Here is a 15,584-nt window from a genome sequence, read left to right on the forward strand (position 1 = left end):
CTGGATGTGACTGATTAAAGTGCTGCCAAACACCCGAACATCAAAATCAGACTGGATCTGTGTGTGAATGAACAGCAACATGTTGGCAGCAGGTGAAGAATCTCTGTGTCTGACGTGACACTGACAAGACAGCTGACGAGAGACAGACAGAGTGATGTCACTCAGGTGTTATTACCTTCAGTGCTTCCTCCGTTCATGCTCTCGGTGCTTGACTGGGACAGCACCCCTCTCTTGCTCCGCCGGAGGGAGCGGCTGGTGCTGGGGCTTCCCACCGGGGTGGAGGTGGACGCCCCGTCCCTCCTCGAGAAGATCCCGCTGAAGAAGCGAACCAGCCGCCTCTCGCTGGAGCGCCCTCCTCCTCCCCTCAGCAGGAAGCCTCCCGAGCCATCCTTCTCCGCCGCCAGCCGCAGCAGGTCGCTGTTGTCCAGCGTGCGGTTCTTGTTGCCCCTCGCTCTCTCCCAGCGGCTCAGCTCCGACATGGAATCCGTCTTGTTTAGGACGGCGCCGACCTCCAGAGTCCTGCTCTTCTGCCTGGTGGGGTCAAGGCGAGGAGCACGGGGCGCCACGGGAGACTCGGCGTCCTTCTCGCTGCCGTCCGGTGCAGCATCGCGGCTGATGCAGCCGGAGCTGCTGTGGTGTTTGTCTTTGGAGAGCGCCCTCAGACGCAGCAGCTCGCCACCCGTCCAGTGTCTGAAGCTGAAGCTGCGGCGCAGCAGGCCGGGCGGACGCTTCAGAGGGGGCGTCTCAGGGGAGGACACTTTGGCGTCTTTGCCGTTGCTTTTGGAATGACACATTTTAGTGTCCGGAGGAGGAACCGAGCTCCTCTCCTCCATGCTCTTCGCCTTCAGGAGCCTCCTCTTCTTGTCCACACCGTTCTCTACATCCGTTTGTGGAGTTTCAGTGCAAATATCCTCTTTAAGTCCGTCTGAATCCTCTGTTTCCTGCTCGCCTCTCTGCCCCTGAGTGTTCCCCTGGCTGCACATGTTCTCAGAGGCCTCTCTGCTGAGCTCTGCCACCGGGCTGCTGGCCTTCTCCTTCAGCTCTTTCTGCAGGCGAAGCTTCCTCGCGAGCTTTAGCCTCCCCAGTTCCAGCTGGCCCGTGCTGAACGTCCTGAAGTTCCTCATGAAGCCGTGCGACGACGAGAAGTCGTCCGATTCGTTCTCCACCTCCTTCAGCTGCTCCAGCAGGCCGCTCCGCTGGACGTCCACAGAGCCCTCTCTCCTGAAGGAGCCCACCTTGGGGTTCTCCGCCCGCTGGGGGCCCGACTCATCATCATCATCAGCATCTAAACTCTCCCTCTTCACCAGGGTGAGGGAGATCCTGTAGACGGTTTTCCTCTGAGGCGTGCCCCTCTCCATCCTGTCAGTGCACGGACTGTCCAGCAGGTACATCACTAACAACAATTACAAACTGGCTTTTTAGTGCTTTTTGACTTTTTTCTTCTATTTCTCTGACTGACCTTCTCTACGGACGGTTAAATGGGTTCAACAGCACCACAGAAGAAGACGCTGGGGGGCAATAACCGACTCATCCAGATGTGCAAACAGCGCGGACTTTGACGCAGGAAACACATTCCGTGTTCATCCCAGCGGAATTCAAACTGGCAACAAATGCAACAAACAGGCGCGTCCTCCGCTGCTGGCTCCGGGTTCACAGCGGCGCTCTGTCCGGAACACCGAGGCGACCCCCGGCCGGGAAAACACTCTCCTGTCCGGCCAGAGGATGTCCTTACCGTCGGGAGTCCTGCTCCGGGACCCGCGGCCGCATTCCAAACAAACTGAGGGGGGGATATTATTCTAGCGCCGCGTCCCGGACCGTGCCAGCTCCTCTCCCATTGTGTGCGCACATCCCCCGCAGCGCCGCGCCGCGCAGCAGCCAGCCGAGCCCCCCTCACTCTCTCCGGCTTTGTTGTGATCCAGACGCTCCTGGATGTGGAGCCGGGGACCCGGGCCTGCCCTCCCCGCTTATGCTCCGCTAAGTCCGGCTTTAACCCTCCCTGACAGCGACACAAGGCTCCGGCAGCCGCGCTCCGCTGCACTCTGAACACACTCCGCTCCACACACACAGACACACACACTCACACACACACACACCGGCCACAGAAGCCGCTGGGGCTGACGGGAAATCACGGAGTGGAGTCCGTGCAACACTGGACCTGGACTTTGCATCCAGTACTGCTTAATGCTCCCTATATACCAGAAGACTTTGAAAAGATTTAGAAAAGACTCCTGGAAAGACAAGAATGTAGAGTTTTTAGTCTCACACTGAGATTTTAGACAGACTGTCAATCTTTCAGGGTCACTATTTACAGACTACAACTAGATTCTTTTAGCAGTTTTTTCCTCATCATGCTCTTAGTAAAAACTGACTAAATGGCGGAGAAGCAGCTTTTGGCTCCAGCTGCTCTAGTGTGTGACTCAGTGGTTTGTGTTGAAAAAAACAACAACAAAAAGAAGAGAAGACGACACAAAATGCCCCTCACAAAGCTGAAAAAGGGGTTTCTGTTGTTATCACATGAAAAGTTGACTATTTTACAGTAAAAATAGATATAATGAAGAATAAAGGAAAGGAACATTTAGAAATGAATTCATGTTATACATTTATGTCCAATTTAATTACAATTTATTTAATTGAATAATAATATTTATCAGCTCTATCAACTTTCATTTAGTTAATCACACATTAATCATCCATTATTTATTACTTATTTATGTATACATTTATTGATACATTTTAACTGGCTCTCCTTACTGTTCTCTTTACTAGGAAACATCTAAATATATGACATCACTAGATTTTTATTGAGGCATTATTGTGATGTGACTTTTTCCTGTGGAAGTGGTTTTACTGGCCGCTCTGGAACCAGTCTGGAACCAGTCTGGAACCAGTCTGGAACCAGTCTGGAACCGGGGACCTTTCCCCTGCTCATCTATTGGTTTGTGATTGTGTTACGTCACTGAGACTTGAGATAATATCTAACACGTTTGATATTATCCAAACCAAGACTAGGAAAAGACTGATATGAAACAGAGCAGATTACTACCTTAAACGTAACCATGGAGATGACGGGAGCGCTGTGACTCCAGTAAAACTCAGAGATTTACTAAAGACTTTCACTTTTTAGTCTGGGACTGGGGGAATTGTTTGGTGGAAGCCCAGCATTACATGCAGTTGCACAGCAAAGAAACAAATGAAAGGAATCGTATTATGATTATTATGGGATACAACAGTGTCCCACAATCTCCAATAACAACAATATGATTTTAACACATTTATGTACAGTAAATATTTGGAAAACACTAAATAATGTGATGAGGAGATGAAAAATATAATTCGAATTATCTATTTGTGCACAGTAAGTAGGAGTAAAACACTACATTTAGAAGAAAATAGTTAAGAGTTGGAAAAATCCGATTTAATCCATATATTTCTCCCAATAATGAGGGAAAAATTCAACATTCAAATAGGGAAATAGTCCACAAATTGGCAAAAGAAATGACAAAAATGAAATAGAATATGAAAATGATTTATGCATAGGCTATATTTCTACACAGTAAAAATAGAGAAAACAGGCAATTTAAAAAGACAATCATCTCAAATAGTGAAAAAACTTCTATATTTCTGCACTTTTTCCTACAGAATTAGACTAAATATGCACATTATAGGATTAAATATTGTCTGCAGCAATCACATAAAAGAATACAATCATCTCAGTGAGTTAATTATAAACCAACTAATTAATGTGAGTATTTTCATTTAATGTGACTTAAATATTTCATACTTCAGAGGAAAATATTGAAATTTAACTAAAGTTCCTAAGTCAAGTTTTTACTTCACATCTAAGTTTTTTTGTAACTCAACTATCTTTTTATTGTTTTAATAAAAGCCTTCAAATAAAATATTGTTGAAAAAAATGTGTTATTGCACCAGATTCCAAGCGAATAACTGCTTTTTTCCCCTTGCAGCTGCAGAACAGAGCAGACTGGTGTTTATTGTATCCGATCCAAAAAGTTTTTTCTCATTTTTCTGTTGAAATTCATTGAAAATTAAATCTGTCACACAAAGCATGTTCACTCTTTCTGCAGCTTTCAACCCCATTCTTTAATGTCACCACATCACGCTGCATGCAGAACTTTGTGCAGATGTTATACAGATTTTATTGATATGAAACATGCGGAGAAATGTCATCACAATAAAAATAAACACTATGTCGGCACTGGCGGAATTTGGAAGCTGAGATTTAATGCCTGAAAAACAGACAGATGCATTATAATAAATAATTATATTAAACCTATTTTTCATTATGGAAAAAATATATTCTTATAAATCAGTAGTTCTCAACCCTTTTTGAGTCGCGACCCCCAATTTAACATGCATGTTGTCCACGACCCCCGCTCACTGAACAGAATTTCACACGAACAGTTCAGATCACCCAAAAAAGAAACAAAATGACCAAAAAAAGTAAACAAAATGACCAAAAAAGACATAAATTGACCACAAAATGATCAAAAAGGCACAAAATGACCAAAAAAGAAACAAAATTAGCAAAAAAAGACAAATTGACTAAAAAAGACACAAAATGACCAAAAAGACACAAAATGACCAAAAAAGACACAAAATGACCAAAAAAGACACAAATTTACCAAAAGAAGACCCAAAATGACCCAAAATAGAAAAAAAATGACCAAAAAAAGACAAAAAATTACTAAAAAAAAGACACAAAATTACTAAAAAAAAGACAAAATGACCAGAAAAGGAAACAAAATGACCAAAAAAGACACAAATTGACCACAAAATTATCAAAAAAGACACAAAATGACCAAAAAAAGACATTAAATAACCAAAAATACTAAAACACGTTAACACATGAACACTTTAACACAGTGGAGACAGAGCTGACTTCCAAAATGATTTGCCGACCCCCAGAAATCATCTTGCGACACCAATTGGGGTCCCGACCCCAAGGTTGAGAATAGCTGTTATAAATAACCCTTCAAGTCTATTTTATATTACTAATAAAACTGCTATTTTAAAAATAAATGTATTATTTGCTTTACCACAGATAATTGCCAGTCACATTTCTAGAGACAAATATCTTTTTTAAAGATAATTGTGCCGGTTGTGTTTCTATAGTATTTAGGGAAGCAGGACGCCAGCAGCAGGAGAAGAAGAAGTCCACTTCCTGTTTTCCAGGTTGCCCTGGTTTCCATAAACAAGGTGGAGTCTGTTCTTCCTGCTCTCTGTCTGTCAGGCTCTTTAAAACCTCCAGACTCCTGCCGCAGGACACTTTTATTTATCAGCTCATTTGAGCCGAGGCTGCAGGTAAACATGCAGGTAAGACTTCTTCCTGCTCTCAAAACTTCCTTTAACTGTTTGTATTATTATTAACTCAAACTATAACTGGCAAAAATCCAATTGAATCATTGAGCATTGAGCATTGAATACATATTTTCTTTGACCCTTTATAACACATACAATCTAAAGTCACTGTTTAATATGAATTTATAGTGTAATTATACAATTTTATAATAATATTTAATTTTTAAATGTTTAAAGGTATTTTCTGACATTTTTAGAGACACTGTGAGCAACAAAATTCATTACCATACCAAAATGCATCAAAATCAATTTTGTTCTTAATCTTTGACATATCCAAGGCTGTGATAAAAAAACAAAACAATGCCCCAGCCAAAAAAATAAATAATAATAACTTATTTTTTTGTGTTTTTTCGTTGAAAAACAGTGACCTTGTGCAATCAAACTGGCATTTAAAGGGTTAAAATCCTCAAAATATTTGGTAGCTGGTATCATCAAAATGTATTTTATTAAAATATACACATATTTTAATGAAAACGATTCTATCATTACCGTAACATTTAACCATTTTTCTCATCAATTTTAATTCAGATTTTGTTCTTTATATATCGTTAAAAACCAGTATGTTTGATTATAATCTTTTAAATTATACATTTTTAAACAAATGTGTATTTATCTTTTATAAAGTTTATTACATATTTATTGTATGCAAGTGTTGGGGAAAACATGACATTTTATCTGGACACATTAAGGTAATGAATTTGTGAATCAAAGATATTTTTAAAAATATAGAAAATATTATTTTAACACAAAAAAATGAATGGTGCCTCATTATGGCTATATTGTTAATTCATATAAAAGTGAAATATATTTAGTTTAATAAAGTATATCCTTATAATCTTCACAGACAGAACTTAGACTGGCTTCATGAGAACCACCCAACTGCTGCACAGAAAAAAACTGAATATTTATCATCACTTTCTATTTATTCAGCATGTTTGTGTCAGTGCAAAGAAAAATCACAAAGATTCTTCAAATAACTAAACTCAGACAGTTTTTGGAGGGGAAAAAAGTTATTTTTCAGAAATGTACTGTATTATTTTACGTGTTTTTTCTTGTTTTTTTTTCTACATGAAGTGCAAATACCATAATAAAGGCAAATTATTTGTATTACTAATACAAACCATGAAATGGAAGTTGAAATCTTAATTAATATAATGGGACATTTTTCATTTTTTTACAGTATCAATTGCTTATTGGTCATGCTAAAGTAAAACTTTTTTTAAAAAAACAGAAATTTACTGTATATTATCCATTTTCTTAAATAAATGATCTGTAATATAACTTAGTTGTTGACTGTTATTTGACAGTTATAAATAAGAGGAACTTTTCTCGCCAGACTTTGGTCACAATAATCCCGCCCCCAGCACCAAGACTTGGTGCTGCTCTGGAACCAGTTTTCCTGGCTGGGAGCCGAAATGCGAGGAACTGGTTCAAGATTAGGCACCGGCTCCAAAACAGACCCTGGAACTGCCTTGGAGCCGGGTGTTACACAGAAACTCTGAACAGGTTTCCTTAGAGGAAAGGGTTAAGGTAATTACAGCAATGTTCGCCATTCTATTAGTTCCATGGAGAGTTAGTTCACTGTTATCCTTTCTGCAAGTCGGCCTGATAAGATGTTAAAATGGCAGAGGAGAAGAAAAAAAATGTTCGAAAGAGAAAAAGAATCATACTTCTCAAAGAGAGAATATACTAAAACTTTGATCTAAAAATAACAGCCTGTCAAAAACGTTAATACAGGTCGGGTATACAGGCAGCAAAAAAATGTATTTCACAGTCCGCCACCATCTTGCTGACATAAAGGGTGTTTCCACTACCGCCCAATACCCAGATAGAGGCAGGTCACACTCGTCAAAACGCCCCTAATTTGAATATGAGCCGTCCTGAGCGGGCTTTTAACGGGACTTTTTTTCGTCCCTGTAGAAGAGCAGGGCCGTTTTTCTCCCCTGTAAAAAGCCTGGTTGCTGATCGGATAGAACGCTAAGCAGGATGTGACGTAGTACTCGACGCCACAACAACACGCGTCATTTGTAAAAGCCGGCGAAGCAGGGTTGCCAACTTAGCGACTTTATCTTGCTATATTTAGTGACTTTTCAGACCCCCGTAGCGACTATTTTTTAAAAAGCGACAAATCATGCGACTTTTTCTGGTGTTATTGGAGAGCTCTTCTTAACGAGCCACATGGGCCGAGAAGGGGAGAACAAGTCTCAGTCAAAGAGCCGGAGGGGATGTTAACCCCTTAGCGTCCAGTCTGCAAATTGCTAATAGGCTAACAGTTAGCTCTGTAGAAGTACAGTGTGTATGTGCTGCTGCTGCAGGAGGTGTTCACTTAGCGATCTCTGTTTGTTTACAACACTCTGTGCACAGTTAGCGATGCCGGTTTGTTTGCGATCACTATGTTTATGATCAGCGGAGACGCTGTGCATAATTAGCCATGCTGCTTTGTTTATGATCAGCTGCTGACGTTGTGCACAGTTAACGACGGCGGCCACAGTTGCGTCTCCCGTGTTTAATCCGTCACGTATGTGATCACGGATCATGGTTGAAACTGTTGCTAAGCGATAACGCGTCGATGGAAAACCATACGTCACCTCCAGAGTCTCTAAATCCCTCTGGGAGCCTTTTTGTAATGGAGACACGCAGAGTGAGCGGACATTTGAGAGGGCGTGGCTTGAGACTTTCCCGGTGGCCACACTCGGTTGGAGGTTGGGGTGGTGGATGGGTTTGCGTCACGTGTGAAAACAAAAGTAAACCACTTTTTAACTTAAGTTACGTTGTTTACGTAAGTTATGTGAATCATGTTTTTGAACGTAACTTACGTTTTTTTACGTAACTTGCTGCAGTCCCGTGACCCTTGTAACTACCTCATTTACGTCATTCACCTACTGTTTAAACTGTCTTTTATAACGCCTTAACAGACGTTTTGACCTAAACCTAAGGTCAGTGGTTTTCTAACATAAATCCACAGAAACTTCTTTTCTTTTCTTTTCTTTTACAACCAGGAACCGTACGTGTGTGCTTTTTTTAGAACGTGTCGTTGTAGTGCGAGCCGCGAGCCGGCCCACGCCGCAATACGTAAATATGTGCCCTGAAATACGAGCCGCGACACGTGCCTACGTGCCGTAATTTGTGGTACTGACACACGGCCTCTTCTGCCGTTTCTGCTGGAGAACTTGTTGAAAAATAACAGCAAACATGAAGCAACGGATGTGGGAGGTCCTCTGTGCAACAGTTTAACACAACTTAAGCAATTCCTGAAGTAGAAGACCAATATAAAATTAAACTTAAGGAACTTGAGGATGTTTTTTGCAACCAATATAATTTGAAGGAAACCTTAACTTGGATTTAAAGGAAAATCTTCAGTTAAGGTGCGTTGTGCAACCAGCATCTGATTTACTGCAACCACCCCGACACCTAAATGTTTCTGACATTTCTTTCTGACATCTATTCTGTACAAAAGTAAAATCCATTAAAATGTAATCTAAAAGGTTTTAATGTGGGCGATTCCTCTTGAGTTCTGAGGACGACAGTGAGGAGGAGATGGAGTTAGAAAGCAGCTGTGAACTTTCTCCTGCACGTAACAGCGACGTGGCGTTTAAAGGAGAACGTGGAATAATGTTTAAAGTTGTCGTCGCTGCAGCTTTAAATTATTTAAAAAGGTGGAGGTAGAACGTGTTGTGGTGTGAGCCGCATCTCTTTGATCGCTTTCTAAATTAAAAATCAGTCTTTAAAGTGAAATCCAGAGTGGAAACTCAGCGATTTCTTTCATCTGAAGTGTCTCCCTCCGTCTCAGAGGAGGAGGAGGAGGAGGAAGAGGGGGGAGATTAACTCCTCCTCAACCAAACCTCCACCTCCACCCCACCCAAAAACAAAAAAACTGGGCCTCTGACGCCTTCTGGATTATTACTGGGATTAATCAAGATTAGAGGAGCAGCCGCCGGCGGCAACTTTCTCCTTTCACCTCCACACTTCATTTCATTGACTCCCACTCTTCCCTCCCCCCATCGTTCTGCTTCTGTGTGCATGTTCGGGATGCCGTTTCTGACAGCGAACATCAAACACACCCTCAATTATAAAAAAAAGAGGAAGCTTCCACCTGACACATGAAAGTAGACGAAGTGTGTGACACAGGGAATTACAACCACATCATGTCAGATAAAGTGTGTGAGGTAAGAGATGTTTACACCTTTTCTTCACTTGCAGAGCATTTAACACACGAACCTGCCATAATACTTCCTGCTTCTCTTCTGAAAAGTTTTTGGAGCCATGCTAACTGACATTTTATCACCTTTATTTGTGTAAATAAAATTTTTAATTATTTGTGTACATTTATGTAAAGTTAAATGTGCATAGTTCCACCGATAAAGGATTTTAAAAACCTTTTACCAACAAAATACATTATTTTAATATATATTCTCAGATTTTCCATATACATATACATATATATACATATATATACATATATATATATACATATACACATATATACACATATATATATATATACACATATATACACACATATATATATACACATATATATATACATATACATACATACATATATATATACACATATACATACATACATATATATATACACATATACATACATATATATATATATATACATATACATATATATATATATAAATATTAGTTTTCCAACTGTGAAATCAATGAATGAATTTATTGAAATAAAAAATCTAAATCAATGTATGTTAAACCAGTCAATTGCTGACTATTTAAATAACAAACAAATAAATAAAATAAATTGCTAAACAAATATCAGTGTATGTTCAGTATCTGTGATCAGAGTAATGACTGACTTTTTAAATACATAAATAAATACATAAATAAACATTAGTGTATGCTCAAATAGTCAGCAGCTGACTATTTAAATGCCAAATAAATACAAATAAATAAACAGCGTAATAAACATCAGTGTATGTTAAATCAAGTCAGTAGAATAAGAATTAATAAAAATACATATATTATTATATCACTGCAAGTTGATTCTCCTGCGTACTAAAATGATGATAAAATGAATTTTGAAAAACTAATATTTTACGTGGGTTATTTCCCCTGTTAAACCTCCTTCAATTCACTGCATAATGACCAGATGAGTTTTTCTTTCGGTTTTGTCTCTTTTGAATGCCAAAAAAATATATAAGAAATAAAAACAAAAATATAATAAGTAGATAAAGTCTGTGCACAGCCTTTCTGTCACAACATTAATGTAATGAGAAAGTCACAAAGAGCTCCACTGTGCTCCTCCACTGAAGACAAAGACTCCTCCTCCCTAATTGCAGTCCAGACCATGAAATCTGCTTCAATTAGCCCAGTTTGAAGTGAGCTGGAGGGGGCGGCGGTAAAGAGGGGACCACCTGTCCTCCACATCCACTAATCCACAAAACACTGCAGCTCACAATGCAAATTAGAGCTTCCTTTCAATATCTGATGCTAAACCTGCAGAGCTTTATGGTTTGTTTTGAAATAAAGATGATAGATCTAAAACAGAGGTGTCAAACTCTGGCCCGCGGGCCAAATTTGGCCCGCAGTTAGGGGTGGGCGATATGGCCCTAAAAGAATATCACGATATTTCGGGCTATTTTTTGCGATGACGATATTCTTGACGATATTAGGAAATACTTAAAAAGACTAAAAAATAAAAAAAAATTTAGTCTGTATAAATAATTAAAAATCTAACATGTAGTTTGAAGTGCAAATCTCAACAGTTGCCAAATACAAAAAAAATACTCTTGACTCTTGAGTATCAGCAATAATAAAAAAATAACCATTTAGGGGTTCTGGGGGCATATTTTAATGAATTTTGTAAAGGAGAATAAAGGCTCTTGTATGTTTTATTCAAGGCATCTTATTTCGACAGTGTTCTTGTAAATTATGTGGTGGACTCTGTTAACACACTGTGCTCTTATTTTGAAAGCTGCATGTGTTTAGCGACAGGGAGTAAGTAGCTTTTTGTTATTAAAACAACTTTAACCACTACATCAAGAAGTAGAAACATTGCCAATATCATGATATGCATTTCTTTAACCATAAAAAAAAATATACCGATATTATCGTGAACGATACGATATGGCACACCCCTACCCGCAGTATAATTATATTTGGCCCGCAAGGCAATACCAAATTATTATTATACAGTGCAAATAATACTACAAATCCCAGAATGCTCCGCTTGTGTTTTGGCTTGAACACAGTAGATCAGTGTGTAGCAAACTGAGCAACAATTAAAGTTGTCTTTATGCACTTTTTCTTGCTATAGTCCAAGGCATGGGCTTGAATGGTTGCACATTCATTGAAGGATATTATTATTAGTCATTTTCAGTTTATTATTGTTATTTTATTCTCACATTTATTTTTAGCCTGCGGAAAAAAGATTACTGTTAAATTTAAATTTAAAGAAGGCCGCATATAATACAATTTTTATTTAAATTTTATTTAAGAAATGAATGCCATTGATGTGTTTGTTTGTTTTATCTGATATTCGATTTTGCATGTTTGCAATATTAAGTTATATCAAGCTTTGCTTGTTCCATTTCGTTTGAACTTGTTTAGGTCAGTTTTTTCAATAAATATCAATGTTGGCCCGTGACTTTGTCCAAGTTTTACATTTTGGCCCACTGTGTATTTGAGTTTGACACCCCTGATCTAAAACATCTTTTCATCTGATTCAACAGAGAGAAACACAGGAAATAAATCACATCATGTCAGATTCAGTGTTAAAGGAAGCCGTTTCAGTTGTGTGTATGAAATCGTTTCAGTTGTGTGTATAAAAGCGTTTCAGTTGTGTGTATAAAAGTGTTTCAGTTGTGTGTATAAAAGTGTTTCAGTTGTGTGTATTAAAGCGTTTCAGTTGTGTGTATTAAAGCGTTTCAGTTGTGTGTATAAAAGCGTTTCAGTTGTGTGTATTAAAGCGCTTCAGTTGTGTGTATAAAAGTGTTTCAGTTGTGTGTATAAAAGTGTTTCAGTTGTGTGTATTAAAGCGTTTCAGTTGTGTGTATAAAAGCGTTTCAGTTGTGTGTATAAAAGCGTTTCAGTTGTGTGTATTAAAGCGTTTCAGTTGTGTGTATAAAAGTGTTTCAGTTGTGTGTATTAAAGCGTTTCAGTTGTGTGTATAAAAGTGTTTCAGTTGTGTGTATAAAAGCGTTTCAGTTGTGTGTATAAAAGTGTTTCAGTTGTGTGTATTAAAGCGTTTCAGTTGTGTGTATTAAAGCGTTTCAGTTGAGTGTATTAAAGCGTTTCAGTTGTGTGTATAAAAGTGTTTCAGTTGTGTGTATAAAAGCGTTTCAGTTGTGTGTATAAAAGCGTTTCAGTTGTGTGTATTAAAGCGTTTCAGTTGTGTGTATAAAAGCGTTTCAGTTGTGTGTATGAAAGCGTTTCAGCTGTGTGTATAAAAGTGTTTCAGCTGTGTGTATAAAAGCGTTTCAGTTGTGTGTATGAAAGCGTTTCAGCTGTGTGTATAAAAGCGTTTCAGCTGTGTGTATAAAAGTGTTTCAGCTGTGTGTATAAAAGTGTTTCAGCTGTGTGTATAAAAGTGTTTCAGCTGTATGTATAAAAGTGTTTCAGTTGTGTGTATAAAAGCGTTTCAGTTGTGTGTATGAAAGCGTTTCAGTAATGCGTGTGAGAACACAACATTTCAGTGGTGTTTGTGAAAGCATTTCACTTGTAAGTGTGTGAGGTTTTTACTATAGTGTCTGAATAGTAATTCTGAATTATGTCCCTGATGGCCCCTCATACTTTCTGATGTCTGCTATTTACAATTGTAATCTTTTGTTGTACAAACAGGTGCCAAAAAAAGTTTATTTAAAATCTGGCATATTCCTAACTAACACTGAAATCATACCGGTTAAAAGTGAATATTTTTAAAGACGCCAACAGCAGATGCAAAGTTTGAATTGAATTAAATTGAATGAGTGCAGAGGTCTGCAGGCTTTAATCTGTCCACATGGTCTCTGGAGACACATAGGGTCTTATCAGGACCTGCAGCCGCAGCCGCAGCCACACACACACACACACACACACACACACACACACACACACACACACACACACACACACACACACACACACACACACACACACACACACACACACACACACACACACACACACACACACACACACACACACACACACACACGTTTTTTGGCTTTTTTACATTTTACTCACTGTGGCCTTGTTTCTCATTGTAATACATCAAATGTATATACAATCTATGTCCTGCAGCTCTATGGAATCATGGCAAGAAGTGGGAACAACTCAAAAATGTTTTTTGTGCAAAATATCACAGTTATAATGACATGAATCATAAAAAAAAAACTCTGCTTAAGTATTTTTTTTAAAAATTGGAATAAAAATTTTTCCAAGTACCAAAAAAAATGTTTGCACCACATATTCTACATATTGAACTGTTTCCATGTTTCCAGCCTCTCCTGTCCTCTCCCCTCTGCTCTGTGTAAACAGCCTCTCCTGTCCACTCTGCTCTGTGTAAACAGCCTCTCCTGTCCTCTCCTCTCTACTCTGTGTAAACAGCCTCTCCTCTCCTGTCCTCTCCTCTCTGCTCTGTGTAAACAGCCTCTCCTGTCCTCTCCTCTCTGCTCTGTGTAAACAGCCTCTCCTGTCCTCTACTCTCTGCTCTGTGTAAACAGCCTCTCCCTCTAAAATAAATGGATTTGGAGAGAAATATCACAATTTTAAAAAGGAAACTTTCACAACTGATGATCTGTTCAAAGAGGTCCCATGATAAGGTTTTATCCCCATACTTGAGTCGCGATACAATATTATTGCGATTTTAAGCATTTTGCAATTTGTTGAGTATTGCGATACAACATATTGTGATTTAAATGTTTAAATGCATTCTGTGTCCACAAAATTAAATTAAATCAAGAATAGTTTGACACACATGGTGCCTATAGATTTCTTAGATCTCATAGGTTCATATGATATATGAGTATGTATGAGTAAGTATCTCCAGTATGTTCCTAAAAGTGAGCCCGCTATGGCCTCCGAAAAAAAAAACGAAATGGCGAAAATACTGACGGCCGTCGGAATGCTAAATATGGATACTTGGTGGTGATATAATATAATCTTGCCACGCAAAATATTGCAATACTATTCTGCCCTACAAAGTCTAACTGCAGCAACTAGGCAAAGAGTAAAACTGAGGAAAAACTGCTTTCAAGTTTTTTAACCGACCAGCCAAATGGGTTATATGTAGATAAGAGATATGACACTTATTTCTACATGTATTAATGATGTAATTTTTATGCTCAAAAATCATGATGATTTATTTGACCTCTGACCCCAAAGATGTGGTTACTGTTATGAATGTATTTAAAAGTGTTTAACAACTCTATTCAAAGATTAGCGTATTTTAGAATTGAAAAAGAAATGCTATATTTTAGTCTTAATATAATTTTATCTCACTTTTTTACTTGATCACTATCTAGATAATAATTTCCCTTTCAAATAAACTTATAATTCCTATTATTTTCATGTTTAAATTAGTACATATATCCAAAGCAGACTGTGGTAACTGCAAATTACTGCTTGGTTTTGAGTTGAATTTAGTGCTATTTATTTATATAATTATTTTTCTGAAATAAAGCAAAATTGAAATCTAAAACTTTGCCACATGATAAAACAGACATCAATGAGTTCATTTTTAGTGATAACTCAATTTTGACCAAAAATGTAGTGACTGCAGTTAGATTTTGTATGCCTGTTTTTACAGTTCCTTTCTGCGAGAAACACAGGGTTTTTGGCTTTTTTTTTTTTTTTAAATAACATTCGAACATTCTTTTTAAACATGTGGGGAGGCACACACACAAAACACAACAATAAGAAAACAGATTTGTCATTAAAGTAAGTATTTCACAACTGGAGGACCGCCAAGTATGTACAAACACTCACACACACACACACCCACACACACACACACACACACACACTTACTTAGTACACTACAGGTTAAACAGAAACAAGGTGCCACTGTGACACTTGTGTTTAACAAACACCCAGCGGGGAGCACTCTAATCAAACACACACACACACACACACACACACACACACACACACACACACACACACACACTCCACCTCATCTTCCTCCTCCTGAAGGAGTTTCTTTTTTTTCTGCATCAAAGAGCAAGAGAGCGGCAGGAGGTACGGCTCCTTCCACC

The 15,584-nt window shown here is 38.6% G+C and overlaps 1 protein-coding gene across 4 annotated transcripts in view; it reads right to left on the reverse strand.

Annotated features, from left to right (window-relative positions):
- The window catches only part of agap1 (ArfGAP with GTPase domain, ankyrin repeat and PH domain 1), a 219,059-nt gene that overhangs the window by 154,422 nt on the left and 49,053 nt on the right, over positions 1–15,584 (reverse strand). For 2 of the 4 annotated variants that reach the window (XM_059327898.1, XM_059327897.1), the window contains exon 1: positions 176–2,884. The exons of the other annotated variants lie outside the window; for them this stretch is intronic. In XM_059327898.1, the coding sequence (XP_059183881.1) occupies positions 176–1,391 (1,216 nt within the window). In that variant the 5' untranslated portion in view covers positions 1,392–2,884. Of the gene's footprint in view, positions 1–175; positions 2,885–15,584 lie in introns of those variants that run through there. 4 annotated transcript variants of the gene reach the window in all.

Source organism: Centropristis striata, chromosome 24 (assembly GCF_030273125.1).
Source record: "Centropristis striata isolate RG_2023a ecotype Rhode Island chromosome 24, C.striata_1.0, whole genome shotgun sequence".
Lineage (NCBI taxonomy): Eukaryota > Metazoa > Chordata > Actinopteri > Perciformes > Serranidae > Centropristis > Centropristis striata.